Consider the following 16529-nt stretch of genomic DNA (forward strand, 5'->3'; position numbering starts at 1 on the left):
TATCATATCTTATCCTGCGGCTTGCTTTTTTCCCCCTCTTGGATATCTTTTTACTGAGATCTATCTTCTGATGCTAGGTAAAATTAGTTTCCAATTTTTTATTGTTATAACCAGTACTTTAACACACACTCTTGCACACGTTTGTGTAGGTTAGGTATTGAGAGGTAGAGTGTCTGTGTCATAGGCTTTATGCATTTTATATTTTCCTAGACCCAGACAAATTGCACACCCCCCACCACCACCAAGGGGCTGCACCATTTATCTTCCTGCCAATGGGGCAATGAATGTGTGACAGGCCCTATTTCCCTCCACCTTTGCTAACATTTGATATCATTGAATGTTTTCATCTTTGCTAATCTGGAAGACACATGATACCTTATTTAAAAATGTTTTGACCTTTTTCATGGCAGAAATGTGGTAAGAATCCTTTGCTATTAGCTTTCTTTCGTTTGTATTCCACTTCAAGGATATATCTCATTAACCTGCTTCTTGTTGAGGGATATTTAGGTTAATTTCTGTTTTGCAATAGTGTGGTGGGTAAGTAAGGAAAGAGGAAGAGATGGAAGGGTATTCTGGGTAGAGTAAGTAGCATCAGGAGTAAAGAGATAGAGGCTGGCCCGGCCGGCGTGGCTCAGTTGGTTCAGCATCGACCCATGAGCCAAGGGGTCGAGGTTTGATTCCCAGTCAGAGTACATGCCCGGGTTGCAGGCTCAATCCCCAGTGAGGGGCATGCAGGAGGCAGCCGATCCATGATGTTTCTCTCTCATCTTTGTTTCTCTTTCTCTATCCCTCTCCTTTCCTCTCTCTCTAAAAATCAATAAAAGCATATTTAAGAAAAAGAGAGGCTGGAATGGCCTTGTTCTGGATAAGGAATCAAGGGAAGGTGGGTTGTGTGTGGGCCAGGCATTATCTTTCCTTTTGCAGGCTGGGATGGCGGGCATCCCGATTGTGCACACGAGGGCACCAAGGTCCTGAGAAGGGAAGCAGGATTTGCTAGGCACACACCTGTGAGAGGAAGAGTTGGAAGTCCAGCCTGGCCTGTCTCGAGGCTAGGATGCCATACTGTCCCTGCTGAGGCATATGTAGGCAGAGACAGGGACAAAGAAGACTGGAAGACCAGAACCGCGGGTCTCCAAGGGGGGCAGAGAAACGGCGGGTTTGGAGCCTGTGTGAGAAGTCTCCCACTTTGGCCTGAGGATCTCCTTGATCACAGGCAGGCCCTGAAAGTTGAAACTCGGGGCTCAAATCACATCTCCCTCCTGATGCCTCTGCTGTACTATTCCTCATTTTCTAGAACCGCTGCAGTGTGCCCGTGGAGCAGGCCTCCGAGTCACTGCTGAAGAGCAAAGCCTGCTTTGGAGCTGAAAACCTCATGAGGGTTCTGGGGAACTATTGCCGCCTCGGTGAAGTGCGCACCCATATCCGTGTGGGCGTTGTGGGTAAGGCGCCTGGGGAGAGGGCACAGGGCTCAGGCTCTCCTTTGGACAGGGGCTTCATTGCGGGAAAGGATCCTGGGAACTTGGTGTCACCTTTTTGGGGTGAAGGGTTTTGTGCTTTGTAATTTGGATTGGTGGACGTGGGAACACATACTCAATCATCACCATGCGCTGCATTTTATTTTATTTTTTAAATATGTTTTTATTGATTTTAGAGAGAGAGGAATGGAGAGGGATACAGAGATAGAAACATCCACGAGAGACATAGATTGACTGCTTCCTGCACGCCCCCTACTGGGGATCAAGCTGTAATGCAGGTATGTGCTCTGATTGGGAATCGAACCCAGGACCTCTTGGTCCATGGGTCGCGATGCTCAGTCACTGAGCCACGCAGCTAGTCCATGTGCTGCATTTTAGAACCATGGACCAAATGCATAGGGCTAGGCTTGGAGTTGGTGCCATCTTATCCTACCCGAGCTGCGGGAAGGAGTGGTGAACATCTCCCTTTCACAGATAAGAACACTGAGGCCCAGAGATGGGAAGGAGACTTGAGGGTCTCAGCTCTGTGTGAGACAAGGCAGAGCTGAGGCTCAAACCTGGACCTGTCTGGATCCCAGGGCACCGAGGGGAAGATGGTGGGTTTGGAACAGGGGAATTGAGAGAGGCAGAGGTGGAGCAGCAGGGAGAGGATGTGAAGCCAGCAGAGAAAGACATTGACAGAGAGAGCGGACATTGAGAAAAGGGTGTAGATACACATACCTGAATAGACAGAAAAGGAACTGGAAAGCCAAGGGGTGGAGTTGGTGGGCATTGGAGAGGAGAGACAGATTTAAATGATAGAGGCATGCGGAGAGATGGATATGTGATCAGAAAGAAATATCAAATGGGCATAGAGACAGACATGCACCGAGTCCTGCAGAGAGAAACAAGAGGACTAGAGGCACCCACGTATATGGAGAGGCAGACCCATATACATACCCAAAGAAAGAATGAGAGAAATGAACACAGGGCTGGAGAGACAGATTTAGAGAGACACATAGAAACAAGCAGGAACAAATATGGAGACACGGAGGAACACACACACACACACACACACACAAACACACAGAGGCCTATGCACACATACAGATCCATAAACAAGTGCAGTTGCACATGTGTGGAGACATGTATAGACCCAGAGAAGGCACCTTTAGAGGCAGACAGACCCAGGGGCAAATCACACGCAAACCAAGCCCTTCCTACACGCTCACCCTAACTCTGCTGCTTTCACACAAAGAGAGCCAAAGAGAGACACATGTGCCCAGATTCACTAGACTCTCAGACACAGGCACACACCCTGATTCCCACAGAGACAGACATACAGACATGTCTATAGTGAGATATATATGCATAGAGAGAGGGGTAGAAACGGGGGAAGGAGAGAGGTGGTTTTGGAGAAACAGACTGGGAGAGAGAAAAGGGGACACTGAAACATGTACAGAGGTGCCCACTGGGGGAAGGAATGTGATTACAAAGAGGCAGAATTGGTGGGGTGGGGTGAAAAAAAGAAAGAACAATGGCTAGAGTGAGAGACAGTGAGACAAACCGGCAAAGAAAGATGCTTAGATACAGAGAAAGACTGAGGAAAGTAAAAAATGGCAAAAGCAGTACTATTTAGAATGAGAACAATCAACATACACATATATGCATATGCGCGTGCACTCACGCGTGTGCACTCACACAGATAGAACACACACACATACACAGGCACATCTGTGAAAGAGCAGTATATACATAGTCCGGCCAGCATGACTCAGTGGTTGAGCGATAACCTATGAACCAGGAGGTCACAGTTGGATTCCTGCTCAGGGCATATGCCAGATTACAGGCTCGATCCCCATTGTGGGGTGTGCAGGAGGCAGTCAATGAGTGATTCTCATCATTGATGTTTCTATCTCCCTCTCCCTTCTTCTCTGAAATCAATAAAAACACATATTTTTAAAAAAGAGCAGTAGATATGTAACATCTAGGACACCGAAGGAAAATGGTGATAATGAGAGAGCCAGGGAGGGAGAAATACAAAGATATCCACAAACCCAGAGATGCTCATAGATGCCCAAACAGAAAAACACAAGTTGACAGCTGCTCAGAGAGAGGGACACCTGGAGATGAGTCCCCCATCCCGGTTAGTTACACACCAGGACAGACGGTTGTCTCTTTTATGGACACTTCCCGTTGTCCGTTTCTGTTGGATCATGTTGCAGAGTACTTGCATTGAGCACCTTTCCCAGGCTGGTTGTAGGTGGGAGGTGACTGTCACATCTAGAGAGAGGGACATATCTACTCAGTGTGCTTACAAATTGAGGGGCGGGGTAAAAAGGCCACGCAGGGAATTGGTCAGGGCCTGGGGGTGGGAAGGCAAAAGGCCAGGCTCTTGATTTTTGGCTTCCTCGTGGCTTGGTCACTGTCCCTACCTGGGCCTCCCCCATACAGGGTGGCCCAGATGTTTCTAAGGGCCCCTCCTGCCCTGAGCCGCCTGCTGCTCTTTTGTAGGCCTTCCTAATGTTGGGAAGAGCAGCCTGATCAACAGTCTGAAACGCAGCCGTGCTTGCAGTGTGGGAGCCGTTCCTGGGATCACCAAGTAAGCATCTGCCTGTTCTCCCACTTCCATTGACTCACCATTCCCTCTACTCTCACTCCTTCAGCCCCTGCTCCTTTCCTTATCTCGGAGCAGCCTCTGATTCTTCCCTGGGCATGGGAGTCTCATTAACAGCCTGCATTTACCTGGTACACCCTAGGTGTGGTCTAGGCTCCCAGCTGGGTGTCCCCTCTCACCTCCATTAGCTCCTTGAAGCCTCCTTGAACCCATGCAGGATTGGGCTATGAATAAGCAGCTTAGCTTCCTAGATGAAGCATCTGAGGCTCAGAGAGTCAAAAGCTGACCACGGTCCTGCAGCTCAGTCCCCAATGGCAGAGACTAGACTAGATCAGTCCCAGCTCTGTAGGACTCCGAACCCCTGGCCCTACATCTCTCCACCTTCATCTGTGCGCCATCTGCCCCCACCCCCTCACCCCTTCTCTCAGCTGTGTGTCTGGAGCCTAGAGGATGCCAGACACATCTGGCCTCATCAGTGTCCTGCATCTTCTCCTCTCCTCTCCTGCCCAGGTTCATGCAGGAGGTCCACCTGGACAAGTTCATCAGGCTGCTGGATGCCCCAGGCATTGTCCCAGGACCCAACTCGGAGGTGGGCACCATCCTGCGCAACTGCATCCACGTGCAGAAGCTGGCGGACCCCGTGACCCCGGTGGAGACCATCCTGCAACGCTGCAACCTGGAGGAGGTGCGCAGGGCTCTTGCTTATGCCCTAACCCCGTGGTTGGCAAACTGCAGCTCGCGAGCCACATGCGGCTCCTTGGCCCCTTGAGTGTGGCTCTTCCTAAGCCTCAGGAGTACCATAATTAAGTTAATAACAATGTACCTACCTATATAGTTTAAGAAATGTGACTCAAAAGAAATTTCAATCGTTGTACTGTTGATATTTGGCTCTGTTGACTAATGAGTTTGTCGACCACTGCCCTAACCCATTCCAAGGACCCTTCATTCTCTTTCCTGATTTCTCCTCTTCCTCTCGTCACCAGATTTCCAACTATTACGGCGTCTCTGGCTTCCAGACCACTGAGCACTTTCTGATGGCGGTGGCCCAGCGCTTGGGTAAAAAGAAGAAGGGAGGCATCTACAATCAGGAGGAGGCAGCCAAAGCAGTCCTGTCTGACTGGGTGAGGTGAGGAGAGGGTAGGGGTAGGGGTGAGGCTCCACAAAGGGGACTGGGCTGTAGGACCCTGGATCAGTGATTATCTAGCAACTCAACGTCTTATTCAGAAGCCACCGGCTGGGTTTGCTCATTGTCCCTCACTGTTTCTGACTCGGGAACTCATTCTTTCTGTGATTGGTCAATTGTTCTCTCAGTGACATCACCACCAATTTCCTCCATCCTCCCAATGTAGTGGGAAGATCAGCTTCTACACACTTCCACCCGCCACGCACACTCTGCCCACCCATCTTAGCGCTGAGATTGTTAAGGAGATGACCGAAGTCTTCGACATTGAGGACACCGAGCAGGCCAACGAAGACACCATGGAATGTAAGTGAGGGCGAGGGGACTGGCCTGACCGCACTTGGTCTTGCCCTAGTGGAGCCACAGGGACCTGACAACAAATTCCATGTTTGACCTCCCCCTTCCCTCGCCTTGCTCTGGCTTTGAGAAAATTAGTTAACCAGCTCCAAGTTTAATGCTTTTCACCCACAAGGTGGAGAGTTCTCATCTGAGCCATGGGGCTGGTTGTGACTCTTGGTAGATAGGAAGAAAATCAGCCAAGTACTATACACTATGAGGTGTTCAGGAAACGTAAGCTTCCTTTCCCTGTCTCTTGGGACCTGGTGTGGACGGAGACACTTCTCTCAAAAACCCCTCCTCTCATGCCCTAGGCTTTGCCTCAGCCACTGCATGTCCATTCCTAGATTTTCATTCTTACCTCCATTGATGGGTGAGGCATCTGAGACACGGAAGGGTGATATTTGCTGAATGACGCATAGTCAGTGGAGGCAGAGGTGGCATTCAAAGCAGCTCTCCTCTGCTGTTGTCGAAGACTCTCCCACCTCAGAGTGGTTAAAAGAAGTGACCATCCAGATTCAAATCCAAATTTTGTTTCTTGTTAGCTGTGTGATGTTGCACATGTTCCTTAACTTCTCCATGTCTCGACATCATTTGTAAGATGGACTATAGCCATGGTTGGCAAACTGCGGCCCGCGAGCCACATGCGGCTCTTTGGCCCCTTGAGTGTGGCTCGTCCACAAAATACCTATGTGCGGGGCATGCACGTACGAATGCAAATTTCGTGGCCCCATGCCCAGAAAGTCGGTATTTTTGTGGAGGAGCCGGTATTTTGTGGAAGAGCCACACTCAAGGGGCCAAAGAGCCGCATGTGGCTCGTGAGCCGCATGTGGCTCGTGAGCCGCGGTTTGCCGAGCCGCAGTTTGCCGACCACTGGACTATAGCATCCACCTGTTATTTAATACATAAAAGCACTGAGAACAGTGACTGGCATGTATATAGTGCTTTCTCTTTTTTATATGTTTTTATTGATTTCAGAGAGGATGGGAGAGGGAGAGAGAGAAACATCTATACTAATAAAAGGGTAATATGCTAATTAGACCAGACATCTTCCGGACAAAGCCACGGTGGCAGGGGCTGAGGCAGAGGCAGTTAGGGGCGATCAGGCTAGCAGGGGGGAGCAGATAGAGGGTGTCAGGCCAGCAGGGGGGAGCAGTTAGGGGCCGATCAGGCTGTTAGGGGGGAGCAGTTAGGAGGCGATCAGGCCGGTGGGGTGGGGAAGCAGTTGGGGGCGATCAGGCTGGTAGGCAGAGATGGTTAGGAGCAATCAGGTTGGCAGGCTGCGGTGGTTAGGGGCAATCAGGCCAGCAGGGGAGCAGTTAGGGGCATCAGACCGGCAGGCAGAGGTGGTTAGGGGTGATCAGGCAGGCAGGGGGGGAGCAGTTAGGGAGCAATCAGGCAGGCAGGGGAGGGCAGTTAGGGGGCGATCAGGCCAACAGGGGAGCAGTTAGGGGGCGATCAGGCAGGCAGGTAGGCAAGTGGTTAGGAGCCAGCGTCCCAGAATTCGAGAGGGATGTCTGACTACAGGTTTAGACCCGATGCCGCAGGGATCCCCTGAGGGGTCCTGGATTGGAGAGGGTGAGGGACCCTCAGTAGGCTGGGCTGAGGGACCCCCCCCCCCTCACGAATTTCATGCACTGGGCCGCTAGTCAATGATGATAGAGAATCATTGATTGGCTGCCTCCTGCACACCCCCTACTGGGGATGGAGCCCGCAACCTGGGCATCAAACTATGACCTCCTGATTCATAGGTTGATGCTCAACCACTGAGCCACACCGGCTGGGCTGTAGTACTTTTTGGTAACTATGAGCTGCTATGGTTTTCCAAAACTCTGGAAGGAAGTTTGTTGTCTTCAGATACTACCATCTGCAGCCCTGGCTTATGGCTCCTCCTCTCTTCTCTATCTTATCCTAGAAAGGTACCCAGTGCTCTCTGGATCAGTCTGTGGACACTCTGGGTAGTAGAGAAAGCCCTGGCTGGCCTGCCTTCTAGTTCTCTGTTTTTCTTGAGGACCAGTAGTCCTTCTCTGGGCCTTTTGGTGTCCTTGGATTCCACATCAGGATAAGAGAACTTGCCTGCTTTAGAGTTTATTTCCCAGGTGGCTTCGGGCAAGTCAGCCCCCTTTCTGAACGTTACTTTCCTCTTGTATCACGTGGGCAGTTGGGAGGAACTGCCGCTGTCATTCTTAGGATGATGCTTGGCCCTCGTTGCATGTGAGGGCAACAGGGGCTCCGTCGCTGAGATTGCACGGAGCAAAAGTTGGAGGTCTGGGAAATTGAGAAGAGGGGGAAGTTCCCAGTGAGAGTTTTCTACTAAAGAAGTTGGCCCTAGTGTTGGATCTTGAAGAGTGAATAGGGATTATAGGCTCAGGGAAGGGGATGGAAGGGAAGTTTAGAAGCAGGTATGAGGGTGGTGTGGGCCCAGGCAATGGGCACATTTGTGGTTTGCAGGGGAGGCCAGCTTCAGGCAGGCGAGTGCCCTCCTGCAAAACCCATACCTTTAATCTTTTGTCCTGGGGCCTCCCAGAAAGAATGAAAGAGCCTTCCCTCCCAACTCCCCTGGGCGGTGTCCACATATCTTATCCACTGAGGCCTGACCAGGAGGCTAGCAGCAGGAAGGAGCCAGGGCCCTGACAGTGCTGTTGCTTGTGTTAAAGGCTTGGCCAATGGAGAATCTGATCAGCTCTTGGGTGACATCGACTCGCTTCAAACGGAGATCAAATGGCTCCATTCTCCAATGATGAAAATAGTAGATGCCTTGGAAAATAAAACCACCGTGTATAAGGTACCTGTCCCTTTTCTTTATGGCAACCCTCTCCTCTACCCACGGCTCTGGGAAGTGGTCAGTCCCTTTTGCCTGCCCCCCATGACGTCTGCCTATAATGGTGGGGAGATGGGGGTTGCTCTTAAAAGTTGGTTATTTTTTTATGGTCAAGGGGTTTTGTTTTCCCCCATTTTGTTTATTTAAAATCTTTTTTCTGCCCTGGCTGATTTGCCTCAGTGGGTAGAGCATTGGCCTGCGGACTGAAGGGTCCCAGGTTCGATTCCAGTCAAGGGCACATGCCTGGGTTGCGGGCTCGATCCCCAGTGTGGGATGTGCAGGAGGCAGCCAATCCATGATTCTCTCTCATCATTGATGTTTCTGTCTGTTTCTCCCTCTCCCTTCCTCTCTGAAATCAATAAATAAAATATATTTTTAAAAATTCTTTTTTCTTATTATTTTTTTGACCAGGTAATGCATGTACATGGTATAAAATTTAAAAGGAACTAAAGGGTCTACAGTGAAAGTAAATCTCTCTCCTGCTTCTATCTCCCAGCCACTCTGTCTCCTCCTTGGAGGCAGTCACCATTAGCAGATTTGAGTGTCCTTTCAGAGCTATTTCAGCTTCATATACACACATATATACATACAAGCAGGTACAGAGATCTATTTTAATTCATATAGTAGTATGCTATTCATATTGCTTTCCACTTCGCTTATTTCACTTACAAATTCATCTTATAGATTGTCCCACATGATTACTTCATAGAGCTATCATTTATTTATTTTTAATCCTCACCTGAGGATATGTTTTTATTGATTTTTTTTAGAGAGAGGGAAGGAGGAAGCGAAGGAGGGAGGGAGAGAGAGAGGTGACAGAGAAACATCAATCAGTTGCCTCCCATATGCACCATGACCTATCGGGGATTGAACCCTCAACCTAGGTATGCGCCTTGACGGGAATGGAAGCTGCCACCTTTAGTTGTACGGGACTATACTCCAACCAACTGAACCATACCGGCCAGGGCCAAGAGCTGTCCTTTTTTCTTTTTAATATATTTTATTGATTTTTTACAGAGAGGAAGGGAGAGAGATAGAGAGTTAGAAACATCGATGAGAGAGAAACATTGATCAGCTGCCTCCTGCACATCTCCTACTGGGGATGTGCCCGCAACCAAGGTACATGCCCTTGACCGGAATCGAACCTGGGACCTTTCAGTCCGCAGGCCGACGCTCTATCCACTGAGCCAAACCGGTTTCGGCTGTCCTTTTTTTTATGATGGCTACATAATATCTGGAAGGGTTTCTTAAGCAACATGGTCAGGTTTGTATATTAGAACATTACTCTGGCAGCTGGGGTAAAAATCAGATTAGAAAGCAAGGGGCCAGGGTGGAGGCAGGGAGTCCAGGAAGGAAGCTGTCACCTGGACTCTTAAGAGATGGGGAGGCCTGCACTGGGGCAGTGGCAGGATTTCACACCATTCCCATCCTCACTTAGGTTCAAAGGTTCCCCTGGTGCTTACAGGAAAATTAGTATCAAGTTGTGTGTTTAAGGCCATCCCCTGATAATGTTTCCCACTGAGCCCATAAGCCCCATAACATACCATTTTCCCTTGGGGACCTATAGTAGTTCCCCATTCTTTACTATAACCTCCAGACTCAGGCTCAGGGCCCTGAGCAGGCCACTCTATTGCCTGACTCTGGGAGATGCCATTTGGGTGTGCTATACTGTGAATGGTGCCCCCCGCCCCCACAACCCCAGAGTTGCACAGTGTGCCCGATAGCCTGGCCTTTTCCCCGTTGTAGTGTAGCAGGTAGTCATACATGCCCTTGTTTTTCATAGCATTGTTGTAAGCATTAAATGGGTTAATAGGTATGTGTACATGTACATATATCTGTTGTACACATACACATAATATGTGTGCTTAGAATGGTGCCTGCCTGACACATAGTGAGCTTTCTGTCATTAGCTTTTACTACCCACATGTATCTTCTTTTTTTAAAAAAAAATATATTTTATTGATTTTTTACAGAGAGGAAGGGAGAGGGAGAGGGATAGTTAGAAACATTGATGAGAGAGAAACATCGATTCAGCTGCCTCTGGCACGCCCCCTACTGGGGATGTGCCCGCAACCCAGGTACATGCCCTTGATCAGAATTGAACCTGGGACCCTTCAGTCCGCAGGCCAACGCTCTATCCGCTGAGCCAAACCAGCTAGGGCCACATGTATCTTCTTTTATTTTATTATTGAGTAATTCTTTATTGTTGAAACTATTATATATGTCCCCCTTTTCACCCACTGACCTCCTCCAGCCCCCTCCCCCCACATGTATCTTCAATTCTAGACAACAGACACCCTTTTGGGTGCCCAGTTATACTCTGTGCTTTTCCAGTTCAGTCTGGAATGACTCCTATCAGAAGTATGTTGACCACCACCATTCCCTCAACCTCTGTCATTTACACTGTGTCTCTCTGGTGGGCACTTAACACACTCTGTCTTGCATGGTTGGTTGTAACCTTTTTAGTCTGATTGTTTCCCAAAGATGGAACTGCATCTGTCTCATTTCTCCAGCATGTCCCTACACAGAGCTGGGCACAAAATAGGTATCAGAAAATATTTGTTACATTGACTAAGACCTTGAAGGGTCACTTGAGCAAAGAATCACTGTAACACAATTGTCACTGATCAAGTACCTCTACTTTTTCATTTTCTCCCTGTGAAAGCCATGCAAGCTACTCATTATCCACCCCCGTTTGACAGATGATCAGGCTGTGGCTGAGAGGTTAACTAAGAACCTGCTAGTCAGTGGTGGAGTGGCTCCAGGCTCCTTGTTCTTACCCTGCCTCTTCTGCAGAAGTCTTTGCAGGTAACTTTGGGGGTCCAGAACTCACTGCTGTCCTCTGTCTCACCAGAATGGAGAGTTCACTGAGTATTGCATGAATTCGAATGGTCATCAGAAGGAGTGGGCTAAGCGCAATGCGGACTCCTATCCCAGGAACATCTGCCCAGTGGACCGCCGCCCAATGGTACAGAAGATCATGGAGACAGACCCCCTGCAGCAGGGCCAGGCTCTGGCATCTGCTTTGAAGAATAAGAAGAAGATGCAGAAGCGTACAGGTGGGGAAACCTGACCATCCCCCTGTGTCTTAAAAGGGCTCACCTGGGGCCTTGGTTAGGGGCTTCTAAGTGAGCACCTCCATGTATCCAGCCCTAGGCAAGGGTTAGGGGCAGGGATGGGTTAGGAGGCTCACCTATAGGCACACTGGTTCTCAAACTCTAGCTCAGGGGTCCTCAAACTACGGCCCGCGGGCCACATGCAAATACAAATACTGTATTTGTTCCCGTTTTGTTTTTTTACTTCAAAATAAGATATGTGCAGTGTGCATAGGAATTTGTTCATAGTTTTTTTTTAAACTATAGTCCGGCCCTCCAATGGTCTGAGGGACAGTGAACTGGTCCCCTGTTTAAAAAGTTTGAGGACCCCTGCTCTAGCTCATATTAGAACTGCCAGGGGGCTTGTTAAAACACATTTATTTTATTTTATTTTTTTATTGACTTTTTACAGAGAGGAAGGGAGAGGGAATAGAGAGTTAGAAACATCGATGAGAGAGAAACATCGATCAGCTGCCTCCTGCACACCCCCCACTGGGGATGTACCCACAACCAAGGTACATGCCCTTGGCCAGAATCGAACCCGGGACCCTCCAGTCCGCAGGCCGACGCTCTATCCACTGAGAAAAACTGGCTAGGGCAAAACACATATTTCTGGGGACCTGTCTCCAAAGTTTCTAATTGAATAGGTTGGCCATGGGGACTGAGAATTTGTGTTTCTAACTGCTTCCAAAATGCTTTTAGTACTTGTCTGGGGACCACACTTGGAGAACACTGGCCTAGTTTGTGTATCAAATAACCACCATTTATTTATCAGCTGCTTTTTATGTATTAGGAAGCTTATAGGCTATATATAATGGTTACTTTATCAATAGGCATTGTACTCAAAATCCAAAAGGCATAAAAGAATATACAATAAAACGTCTTACCAATCCCCTAGTCAGCCAGGCCTCCTCCCAGCGGCAACCAATTAATTTCTTTTAAAAAAATGTTTTATAGATTTTAGAGAGAGAGGAAAGGAGAGGGAGAAAGAGAGATAGAAACATCGATGATATAGAAACATCAAAGAGAGAGACATTGATTGGCTGCCTCCTGCATGCCCCCTATTGGGGATCAAGCCCATAACCCAGGCCTGTGCTCTGACTGGGAATTGAACTGGTGACCTCTTGGTGCATGGGTCTACGCTCAACCCCTGAGCCACACCAGCCGGGCCCAGTTAATTCCTTGTATCTCGTTCCTGTGATAGGTACACAGGCAAATATCTATAAATTCTTTATTCTCTTTTTCTATACAGATACTTCATTTTCCATTTAATACATATTAGAGATTATTTCAATGTCAATTCACAAAAGAACTTCTTCATTTTAGTGGTGGTCTGTTGTGTGGCTGGCCCATTTTTGTCTTCATGCTATGCCAACCTTCACTAACCCATTGTAAAAGTCTTACCCACATTTGGTAAGTGAGGAAACTGAGCCCCAGAGACATTAAGTGACACACTCAAGGCAAGACAACTAGTATTTAATGGAGCCAAAATGAAAACCTAGGATTCATTGACCCTATAAGCTCTGTTCTTTGAACTAGACTGTGTTCCTAACCATTCACTCTTGGCCTGGTTCCACACCGAGGCCTGGGAATCCAGAGATGGATTGCCCTGGAACTCCTGGTCTTATTGGGGAGTGAGGAGGAAACAGGAAAACAGACATTGGCAACACAGAGTGATCACTATGAAGGCACCCAGTCTGGAGGTGGTAGTGGGGTAAGGGTGGTCAGAGAAGGCTTTCCAGAGAACAATAGGGTGTGACGAGGATGGGAGGTGAGAATTCAGGCTCAGTGTACCTAGTGTCCTTTTGCTGTCCCTTTGCTGTGAGAACTTTGAGGGTGATGACAGAGTGCTAATAAGTTCAACACAGTAAAAGGAAATTGATATTTTGATGGAAGGAATGAAAATTCTTGGAGCCCAGTGAGCCTGCCATTCTAAGATGGAAGATGTGTTGGAGTGATCATTTCGCACGTAGACAAACGGGTCTGCCTCAGAGGTTGAGCAATGGCTGCTCGCAGCCCACCAGGTGTTTTGTGTAGTGTTAGGGGGTAAGTGAGCCAGTTTTGGAGTTTGGTGCAGACCAAGGTCAATGTAGGCTAGCTCCTGCAGGCCTCCTGTTGGCAAGCCAGCCACCAAATGACTGCCTGTATTTCTCCGTCTGCAGATAAACTCGCCAGTAAGCTGTCCGATTCCATGATGTCTGCCCTCGACCTCTCTGGCAACACTGATGACAGTGCTGGTGACTGATCGGCTGATCTCACCCCCTCCACTCTCCAAGTACCGGTTCCAGTGGGATGGGGGATACAGATGAAATAAAATGGTTTGCTTCTCCCTGAAGCACACACACATGAAAATAATCCCTCCACCATACCTCCCCCACATTGTTCCCTCCATTCTCCAGGGAAGAAAAAGGGTCCCAAGTGGCTGGAACTGACCAGCCCAATGCCCTTTATTTAACCCCCATCATATTTGACAAGAGATATAAATTATCATGACATCTGATGCTAACAGTTTATCCCCCACCCTATAGGTTGGGCTGCTTGAGGATAGAGGGGGACCAACCCCTCACCAAATTCTCTTGGACAGCTAAGCATGCAGCTAGAGGCTAGGCTGCTGGTAGACCTGGTGGTCCCTGGAGGGTGATGATTTCTTTGCCAGTCCACAACAGAGCTCGACTGCAAGACATTTCCCACATGGGCTGCAGGCCACGCATCTTTCACCCAAATACACAGATCCCCACCTGGGTTGCACTGGAAGTAGAGTGAACAGCGACGAGCCTTGTGTGTCTGGAAGGCTCTGGGGATAGGACAGGAAGGAGACAACACACAAGCCTGGCTGGTGCTGAAGTGTAAGTGCCACCTTGTTCACACACAGGGAAAACAAGGCACCAGTTGGGAGGGCAGTTAGGTGTGTTAGGGGCAAACCTCACCGTAGGGCATTTTGGGGCAGACTGAGTTGGAGGAATCCTTTGGACTGAAGCATTCTGGGTAGGCCCCGCCCTTGTATGACCATGGCTCACCCAGCACCGGCATTTGAATTCTGTAATTCCAAAGGGTTCTAGTACCATTTATTCACAGGCTGCATCCTCAAGACAGGTGTCAATTGGGGGTGCACCATCCACCTCCTTTTCTGGTGTCCAAAGTCATTATATCCCATTAAAATATAATAAACCACCTCCTTTGGGGACAGACAAGGACAGAGAAGCCCAGTTAGTGTCAGGGGCCCTCGCAAAGGGACTGGGTGGATGATGGCAGCAGAAACACCATCTTTACTCCATATGTTGGGTTAAGCACATGACTTCAGTTCCTAGCCATCTACCTGAGACTGGACACATTTGAAGGGAGTGGGCATTAGATTGCTTCAGTCTTTGCTCCCCCCCCCCACCTCAAACTTCCATACCATCTCTGGACCCAGAGCCATATCTTAGCCTTGCCTCTCATGTTGTCACCCCAAAATTTACCTATTCAAATCCTAGTAACCATAGGAAGGCTTGGCGAGCCCTTGGCTGCAGGCTGATTAACAGGGAAGCGCGGGCCGCTCCCAGTCCTGGAGCAGCCAGGGCAGAGAATTATGTACTGCTTGAGCACAAACCCCCAAACCCTAGAAACCTGTTCACCTCCATCAGCCTTCAATACCACTCTGCCAGGAAGGGATTAGTCTCCCCGTGTAGGAAAAATAAACAGCCTCATGTAGTTGTCAGGACACCCATGACATTAAGTGGTAGTGCCCATTGGAACCCAGGTGTGATAGCCTGCAGCAGGCCATTTCTCTGCATTGTTCTGTCTCCTCAGCATCCATTAAGCACCTGCTGTGTGCCAGCCTCTGATATCAACCCTTTAAATATATTCTATCTTTTTTGGTTTTAAAAAAATAGGGCCCTTCTATCATTTCACTGAGTCTTGGATGAGGTACAGCTTATTTCACACTGTCATATTATCAAACTCTCCTGGTAGATGTATGTTACAATGAAAAATTGGGGTGTCAGGACAGCTAAGGCCATTTTACAACTATATGGCATTTCATAATTTAGCATTTAAAATATTTTCTAGTACTCCTAGCACATTGTTTGCGGGTAGGTGGCGCGGGCCATTTTTGCTAATTTTTTGTGCAAATGGCAACGTTCAGTAAAATTACGATAACTTTAGTTTTACATATTTTTTTTCAATGAAACTTTTTGTGATTTACTATAAAATGTATACTGAATTATTTTTCTTAAATTTTAAACAGACAAATACTGGAAAACTCACTGGAAATTGAAATAAAAGTAATAAAATATGTAAAAATTCCGATTTATACCAGTCAACGTAAAACGTATAAATACGTTTCCCGCATACAGTGTGCTAGGAGATGCTGGTTACTAAGTACTAGAAATAGGCGGTATCTTGTCTAAGAAACAGCATGGGAACAGAAACTGGCCCAAATCAGACAGAAGAACTATAGTCATTGTCGAGGTAAGAATATGGGACTCCTGATTCTCTACAGCATATCAAGTTTTTAAAAAAACCATTTCTTGAGCCCCCCCCTTACCTTTAGAATATATATATAATTTACATTCAATAAGTGAATTGCCAGTATAAAAATAGTCACGGGGATGTAAAGTACAGCACAGGGAATAGAGTCAATAATATTGTGATAACTTATGTATGGTGTCAGATGGGTATGAGGCTTATAAGGGTGATCACTTCATAAGTTATATAAATGTCTAATCATGATGTTATACACCTGAAACTAATCTAGTATTGTATGTCAACTGTAATAGAAAAATAAAATTTAAAAATATTTAGGTTTATAACTTCTGTGAGTTTGAACAATGTACACAGTAGTGAACTAGCATCACAATTGAGATACGCAATAGTTAACATCACCCCCAAAATTTTCAGGCCCCTTTGTAGTCAACCCCGACTCTCACCCTCAGATCCTGGGAATCACTGATTGTTTTCTGTCCATGAATGTCACGTAAAAAGAATCATACGGCGTGTAGGCTGATTTTATGTATAGGTTTTACATTTTAAAAATTTTTACATAGAA

General features: G+C 47.8%; 1 protein-coding gene across 1 annotated transcript in view; it reads left to right on the forward strand.

Moving 5' to 3' along the window:
- GNL3L (G protein nucleolar 3 like) overlaps nucleotides 1–13855 on the forward strand; it is a 39170-nt gene extending 25315 nt beyond the window's left edge. Inside the window, exons 9-16 of the mRNA XM_006096140.3 lie at nucleotides 1295–1439; nucleotides 3969–4056; nucleotides 4582–4756; nucleotides 5055–5197; nucleotides 5421–5557; nucleotides 8245–8372; nucleotides 11263–11467; nucleotides 13666–13855. Coding sequence (XP_006096202.1) covers nucleotides 1295–1439; nucleotides 3969–4056; nucleotides 4582–4756; nucleotides 5055–5197; nucleotides 5421–5557; nucleotides 8245–8372; nucleotides 11263–11467; nucleotides 13666–13748 — 1104 coding nt within the window. The 3' untranslated portion in view covers nucleotides 13749–13855. The remainder of the gene's footprint in view (nucleotides 1–1294; nucleotides 1440–3968; nucleotides 4057–4581; nucleotides 4757–5054; nucleotides 5198–5420; nucleotides 5558–8244; nucleotides 8373–11262; nucleotides 11468–13665) is intronic.
- The last annotated feature ends 2674 nt before the right edge of the window (nucleotides 13856–16529 follow it).

Source organism: Myotis lucifugus, unplaced genomic scaffold (genome assembly GCF_000147115.1).
Source record: "Myotis lucifugus unplaced genomic scaffold, Myoluc2.0 scaffold_169, whole genome shotgun sequence".
NCBI classification, from domain to species: domain Eukaryota; kingdom Metazoa; phylum Chordata; class Mammalia; order Chiroptera; family Vespertilionidae; genus Myotis; species Myotis lucifugus.